Genomic DNA, 8564 nt, shown 5'->3' with positions numbered 1-8564 from the left:
TAGCAGGTTATTGGGACCAGATCTGAGCCTTTGATGACTTGTCTTTACGGATTAAGAACTGGAAATGAAGAGGACTTAACAACCTAGTTTGTGGGGCGTAATCTGATCTACCCCAGCGTAGCACCTGCTTTCTTGAATTAGAATCTACGTCCTGTGTAGAGTGAGAGGTACGTAGCGCGTAAGTCAACAAGGGTTGACCGTTGACTTTTTGACCAGTTTGACTTTTGGTCAACTATGAGGGGTTAAAGACTTGGAAGGGCAAAATGGTCTTTTGCCCAAATGAGGGTTTATTGTGATATCTAGACTTTCTGAGTTGGGGATTTATCTCGAATTGCTAATTAGGGTTTGGTTTTGGTTATCTTAGTAAGAGAGAATTTAGCACCAACAACCCAAGTGTGAGAGTTATTCGTGACCGATTGAGGTGAGTCTCTTCACTGTACTCGTGGGTCAAAGGCACCAACGTCGACCCACTTTATTATGTATGTAACATGTCAGAAGTCTCTATGACTCTTGTTGGTATAATCGTATGCTTATGTGTAAGGGTTGAAATAAAACCGAGGATGAAATAGGGCCGTCCATTATATATTTGATGTCTCTTATTGATATGCATGTATGTGGGATGAAATAGACCAGTGGTGAAATAGACCCGTTCGTTTGAAAAATACAGATTGAGTTGAAATAGACTCAGAGGTGAAATAGACCTAGGTGCGAAATAGACCCGTACGTTTGAAATATACCGATTGAATTGAAATAGACTCGTAGGTGAAATAGACCTGGAGGTGAAATAGATCCGTACAGCTTCGAGCTGATTTGTATGTATGGTATGAGGTATTTTGGGATGCTTACGTTTTATGTTTATAGTTTTAGGTATTTTCAGTTCCAAGTGGAAGAGCTCGACATGATTGTACCACATCTATTAGTATTCTGCATGATTTGATTGGCTTGTACTTTGATGATTGTATGTCATATTTTATACTAAGATTGTTTTAAAACTAAATGAATGGTTGTTTTGATCGATTTAAAAGAAATTTTTTACTTAGAATTTCTTGGATGTTTCACAAAAGTTGGTTGTGAAAGGACAGAGTGCAACAGCCCGATATTTCAAGTCAATGTAATGACCTAAAGTCAAGTATTGTAACCTATTTTGAGATAATAAAAATAGTGTCAAAATTGAAACATTCACAAACCTCAATTGGTGTAGATAAAGCGGTAGATATCATATCAACGTTTTCAAAAATATAAAGAACACTAAAATCCGAATTATAACGAAGAAGTTATGACCAATCAAAGATTCACGACAAATACTGTAAAACACTGTTAAGCGTAAAATGCGACAGTTCAATAAAATACTTTTTAGCCTTAGGTATCTAAATGAAAGTCGTAGATATATTTAAACCGTAAACATATATAAAAAGAATGTCCAAATCTGACTTTGTATAAGGAAGTTATGATTTTTCTAAGTTTCGGATATAGCAGTAGACAACTAAAAACTCGAAATAGAGTCTGAGCGACTTTTAGCCAACGCAATGTAAATGAGAATCAAAGATCTCGACAATAGTAGTACAACGGTATAAGGACAGACGAAAAAGGATGTCAGATGAAGAAGTTATGGATTTATGACAGAGTTTTCCTGTCTCGACCAACTAAAAATAATATAACAAAAATTAAAGTCAAAATTAGCCGACAGGGTCTAAACAAGAGTTGTAGAGCATAATCTCACCTACGTGTGGATATAAAGAACGTCGAAAACGGAGCTCTAATGCAAAAGATATGAATTTTTGAAGTTCGGGGCACGAACCCCAACCCCGTGTCAGAGTTCACGACGTGAAAAGGGGTTCATGAAGTGAACTCAGTGCTGACGTCTTCTGGAGCCTGACAAACTGAACATCGCGACTACGCACCTGATGACGTCCAAGTTTACAACATGAAATGATGGTTCACGATGTGAAATCTGAAATTTCAGCCCTATAAATAGAAACCGAAGGCTGCCGATTTAGGTTGCTAATTCCTTAACTCTCTCACTCCCTATACCCTCTCTAGCTGTCTTCAAGTACCCCCGAAGCCACCGGTAACACCCCTAACACGCGATGCAAGTCCCGACGCCCCGAAGTCTCCAAGAAAAACATTCTTTCCAGTCGAAATGCTGTCCGAGTAAAGCATCATTTTCATCAACCTGTCACTTCTACCAAGTGAGTTCATACCCCTAGCTTATCTTTTTATGATTTAAAATGCTTTTATGAGGGGGGGGGGGGGAGGGGTGGATACAAATAGAAAGCATTATAGTTATCGAATCAATCACATGTGAGTTATAACTATCAAAACAAGTGGATCACTTATACTGCAAACCGTGTTATCAAACAAACTATTTCAAAACAGTTTATAAACTGACATCAAGTCAACTATAACCATTCAAATGGTTAAAACTCTTTTATATGCTAAACTCTTTATTAAAACTCTTTTTAAACTTATATATTGTCAAAATCATGTTTATATAGATATAATTATAAAGTAAGGTTGAAAAGGCTTAGAACTGATAACTCGCTTTATTTCCTATTCCTTGTTTGGTTGTGGACTTAGGGTATCTGGTTGTTTGTCCGAGTGTCGTTTGAATCTTAGTCATATATTATGTATATGTATATAGATATAAAAGCTTTTATCTCAATTCAACACCTTTGGGTAGCAAAGGTGTACAAACATACACAGTCATTCAAACAACATTACTAGTAAACTATAATAGGTATAGTTTAGAGGTTTACTACTCACTACTTATAAGAACAATGAAACATACAAGAGTCAGTTCATACATGAGTTAGTTCAAACATACTATAACGAGAAACAGAAAGAACATACTATAATGAGAAACAAGGAGGAACATACTATACACTATACATAGAGAACACACAATACACTAGAACAGATAGAGCATACTATACAAATACAAGAATACTATAACATTAATGTGAGCCACTACTTCCTGGAATGGCAATATTCAGCCGTGTCATATTTTGTAACCAGAGTCTCCTAGAGGGAGAGCATGAGTTTGTGTATATATCTATACATGATTGACCATCCTACACATTGCTGCTAGCTACAGTGAGACCTGTAGGTCTACGGGTGACGAATGTCATACCATTCCAACGTCTTTGATCGTCGTGTTTTACTAGTCAATCAAGTATGGTTATAATCATATCACATTTTGCCTTAATTAAACAAACCGGTTTAAGGTAGTTAGTACATCGATAGTTACTTATGTACTAGTACATCTTTATTTTCCCATTGCATTCACAATGTGATCTTCTCACATAAACGGTAATGTAAACTATATTTTGGTAATGATAGTCATACATGGTAAAAACACTCACTTTTACAAAAAGAACAAACATTCAGAACAGTCAGGTCTTGGTAGAAGGCTACATTTCAAGTAGAAATATAGGATTTTCTAGGAGATACAACATTTACATCAAACAATTACAGAAATTTACAACAAACGTTTACAAATACTTTCATACAAAACAATGATACTAAAATACTTATGAACTCATAAGCATTATTAAAATACTTATGAACTCACCAGCTTTAATGCTGATCTATTCTTTCAAAATAACTTGTATTCTCAGGTCACCAGTAGACAATTATATCTGAACCAGGCTTTTGAGAAAACAGAGTGTGTTCAAGACTCATCTTTTATTTTGATTCATATTTTGGGTGTCTTTCAAACTATACAAAACACACTTGTATTAAATTATTCTATTAATGCAATAGATGATGTTGTTGCTTATTTACTATTATGCATTGATATGATACTGTACATGACGTCCTCCACCCCTGAACGTTTCTGCCGTTCTGGTTTGGGGGTGTGACATAGAGCCAAATCGACATTTCCTTAACTTTTTTTAATAAAACTAACTTATACTTAGTGTAAATCGGTTTAAACCATTCCTCAACAAACTTAAATTATGGTGTCAAAGAGTGAATGAGAAACATCTATTTATAATGGAAAACCTACTCACAACTTTTTTGAGTCGATATAAGACTTCTTCATGCTAAGAAACATGATATCTTGAGAATGGAGGACTATACAATCCCTTATCTAAAGGACGTGTCAGAGTTCAACAACGGCTTTTGAGAGCTACGATTGCTAATCAGATCTTGAAGTCGTACTTGCAATTATGGTTATTAAACTTATCCAAGTGGGAGACTGTTGGATTAGTGTCTAAGCCCATAACTATATTTGGTATGTACTTAACCCGGTTGTAACATGATCCTTTTGGGTTGCCTTCACTGAAGCAACTTGACTAGATGAATAATAGAGAAGGAGGTTATTATGGTTTATTAATATATTATATGAATAATATATTAAAGGAGAAATCATATTAATTAATTAACATTGGTCAATAATAAATTTAGAATTAATTTCGTGGTCAAAAGAAGTTAATTGAAATAAGCGGGCTGATATTGTAATAATGCGATAGTTGCAATATGGACCGAGGAACCCTAAATAAGGATTAGACGATTTCATGGGGAAGCCCATGTTGAAATCGTCCAAGGGGCTTGATTCTGAAAGATTCTTATGGGCTGCTTAGATCCAAAGCAACCGGATAAGCATTTGACTGAAACCATAATTCCTCACCTATATAAGGAACCCCTTGGCTTGCAATTTTCAGCTACCACAACCCTAAGAAGATTTCAAGAACCGAAAATTACCTCCCCCCCCTCTCTCTATTATTGTCCAACTTGCTTTGGTGTTTGTGATCTATTAGAGGCACATCATTTGAGGTGCTAAGGTTCTCAAAAGCTCAAGATCTTCAAGCAACAATCAAAGGTAACTTTCTAACTTGTTTATTAGATGTTAAATTCGTTTTGTTGTATGCTAGATTAGGGTTTGCAAGTCTTGGACAATTGTTGCATGTAAAAATAGAAAAACTAGATCCAAACATTAGGGTTTGATTGAATACCATAGGAATGTTGTTTTGCTCATAACCCAATAGTGGTACCAGAGACTAGATCGTTTCTCTTTTGTATTTGTTGCATAGATAATTTTTTCAAGCTCAAAATTCGAAAATTTCAACCTCTAACTAATGGACTCGTCGAGTCACCAGATGAACTCGACGAGTCGACTCGTCTGGTGGCTGATTTTTCGAGATTTTGACTAAATTTGAATTGGGATGATCACCAAAAATGATTTTGAATGATAAAACTCAATTTTTTCATTATGGTATTGATTATCCTAATTCAATTGAAGGATAACTGTCAAAAATAAGATAATTCCTTGTTTTATAAAATAAATTTAATTATTTATATTTTTGATTTGAATTATCTTGTAAAGGAAAAGACTAGGTCAAATTATGTGATAAATATTAATAATATGATTAATTAATAATTTTCAAAATTGATCTAAAAGATGTATTGAACAATGATAAGTTTCTTGTAGGTTAAGTTTAGTTACTAGTAATGTATGAACAATGATCATTATTTTAATCATGTTGTTTTGCTTTCTTGTAGGTTAAGTTTAGTTATTTTCTTTCGTTGCTTCTAATGTGGTGTATGAAATCGCCCCAGTGATGAGAATCTAAAGGTTGTGATGTGAAATGCCACACATGAGGTCTAGTGTTCAAACCCGGGCATGCTTAAAATATCGCTAGTGTTCCACGATTGACTTCTCACGTGGGCCTTGGGGTAGGTTGACATGGGCTGCTCAGAAGGTGCCCAAAATATCGCTAGTGTTCCGCGATTACCTCTCACACTCGACCTGATTTGTCATTTTCAGTTGATTTACATAGTTAACAAAGAATTTATGGGTTTTCGGATAGTGATCTTGGTGGAGATGCCGTGGACGATAAAAAGCACAAGTGGTATGGTTTTTCCATCTTGCAGAAAGCGTTATCATGTGGCAATAGCAAAAACAAAAGACTATGGCATTGTCAACGTTTGAAGCATAATTTTTGGCAGCTACGACGACGGCTTGCCAAGCCATTTGTTTGGCTAATTTGTTGGGCGAAATGAATGTATAAAGGAGAACCGGTAAAACTTTTCGTCGATAACAGACCGGCCAGTAACTACTGGGAGAAGCAAACATAAAATACAAAGTTTCATTTCATTTGTGAATGTATGGAGATGGACAAATCATTGTGGAAATCTTTTCCACAAAAGAGCAAACTGCAGACATACTTACTAGGCGTTGGCAAGCTCCACATGCACGGTAAACTTGGAGTGATCAAGCTCTATACATATCCAAATCCGGTTAAAGGGAGAGAATGTGATATTTAACCGGGATTTAAAATGCAAAAATAGTTTTTACTTGAATAGTTGAATCATATTTTTAATACAACTATATAACGTGCTCATTCACATCCACACCATCATAGTACACATCATCATCACTCTCCACCACCTTAGACTTCACAGACTTCCTTGGATTCATCATGCTGCTACTTCCTCCACCTCCACTACCATAACCAGGATACCCATTGTAATATCGCATGGTTTGATCTTGAGACCCTTTTGACTGTTGGGGTTGCTTACTCTGTTTCGTTTGTCCTCCTTTCTGCAGCTGGTTTTTGTTATTTTTAACACCGTGAATCTGCATGTTCTTTATCTGATTATTCATCTGTTCTTTTTCAATTTTATCCCAAAACTTATCATCCTTCCCATTTTTTGCAGGCTTTTTGCTTGTTCTCTCTGGATTAACATTTCGTGGTACAGTTACCACATTCACCACACCCGGTTCTGAATGTATAGTGATGGTGACACCTAAACAAGAACATTTTATAGGATTCAAAGGGAAACACAACACAATAACATATTAATTTTGTATACCCATAGATACATATATACCACAATTAAAAACCCACTATTGATTGTTGAAACCGGAAACAATACCTTCAGTTTTCTTCCCTTTTGGATTTCGTGCATCACCATGAATGTTCACTTCCGGGGCAAAAGAAGTCTGTAGGATAAAAATAACACCACAAAAGAAAACATGACGAAATTCCCTTTTAGAACGTAAAAACTACCAATAGAAAAAACTAACTACCCAATTGGTTGGTAATTGATAGTATTAAAATGTCGATTGGGATAATTTGCTATAAAATGAGTGAAACAAGAATGAAAAGAGCAACTTACTTGATAGCTGAGTGCAGTATTAAGTGTTCTCACGATCATGTCCATTAATGGGCGTTCTTCACGCTCTAAACTCAAACATGGATAAGCAATTGATATAAACGCCCTCAACGAATTAGGATTTATTTCATGCTTTATGTTACCATAAATAATTTCATTTAACTTTTTCTGTTTATAACTCTCTCGTACCAAGGTAAGTAAAGATTGACGCTCATGTATGTTGGGCATACACACCCTTCCACACAAAACTTCGAACAAAACCACACCAAAAGAGTAAACATCTGACTCCTTTGTCAGTAGCCCAGTCTCTGCATATAACGGATCACAATACCCCAACGTGCCTACAGGATTGGAGTAAAGATGCGAGTAGTGCCGATTAGCTGGACCAAATTTGGATAAACCAAAGTCTGTGATCTTTGCATTCCACTTTTCATCTAAAAGAATATTAGAACTTTTAACATCCCGATGCAATACCCTTTGTTGAGTCCCAACATCACTATGAAGGTGCGTTAGTCCGCGTGCAGCCCCAATGCATATTTTAAGGCGTTGAGACCATGTTAGATTATTGTTGTTGAGATGTGAATCAAGACTTCCATTAGATGCGTACTCGTATGCAAGGATCTTTTCGCCACTCTCATCACAATACCCTAACAAGGAGACAATGTTTTCATGCTTGTAAAGGGAAAGTGTCATGACCTCTTTCCAAAACTCGGTATCCCCTTGTCCACGTATACGATCTAAACGCTTTAAAGCAACTGTGGTATGCTCATTTGAAAGAAGAAGTTTTGCCTTGTAAACTTTCCCAAATCCGCCTTCCCCGATGCGATGGTCTTCACCAAAGTTGTTTGTTGCTAATAATATAACTTCTAGTGGTATTTTCAAGTGTTGAAACTGTTTCTGGACAGGCATCATGTTGATGTATGATCAGAAATAGAAAACAGGTTAGACTAAGACCACCAAAGAATTACCAGTGATTAGTATCTCTCTCTCTCTCTCTCTCTCTCTCTCTCTCTCTATATATATATATATATATATATATATATATATATATATATATATATATATATATATATATATATATATATATATATATATATATATATATATATATATATATATATATATATATATATATATATATATATATATATATATATATATATATATATATATATATATAGTAGATGATGCTTAATTTCTTTCTAAAACAATGAGCCGGTTGCAAACTTCCAAAACAAATATATTAATATTTAGTGTTGTCTTTATGGAAATGCCTCTTAGCCAATGGAATATGCTTAAGATGCGGTCCTTGTCAGGGATTAGTTGTTAATTTTTGTCTATTGATGTATTTTGTTTTTGGTTACACTATTCACACAGCTTGTTTCCCTGGCTAGCTATATTATTAATGAAATTACTTGCACAACAAACACGATGTCGTCATAGAA

At 35.3% G+C, this 8564-nt stretch overlaps 1 protein-coding gene across 1 annotated transcript; it reads right to left on the bottom strand.

Moving 5' to 3' along the window:
* Positions 1-6137: 6137 nt before the first annotated feature.
* On the bottom strand, positions 6138-8122 carry LOC111895025 (probable serine/threonine-protein kinase PBL23). The gene is made up of 3 exons (XM_023891113.3): positions 7123-8122; positions 6880-6946; positions 6138-6750 (listed from the first exon to the last, which is right to left on the bottom strand). The coding sequence occupies exons 1-3, from the start codon at positions 8029-8031 to the stop codon at positions 6329-6331; spliced, it is 1398 nt and encodes a 465-aa protein (XP_023746881.1). The 5' UTR covers positions 8032-8122; the 3' UTR covers positions 6138-6328.
* Positions 8123-8564: the final 442 nt, after the last annotated feature.

Source organism: Lactuca sativa, chromosome 5 (genome assembly GCF_002870075.4).
Source record: "Lactuca sativa cultivar Salinas chromosome 5, Lsat_Salinas_v11, whole genome shotgun sequence".
In the NCBI taxonomy this organism is placed as follows: Eukaryota; Viridiplantae; Streptophyta; class Magnoliopsida; order Asterales; family Asteraceae; genus Lactuca; species Lactuca sativa.
The sequence above is the reverse complement of the archived record's forward strand: the minus strand, read 5'-3'. Positions and strand labels throughout refer to the sequence as shown.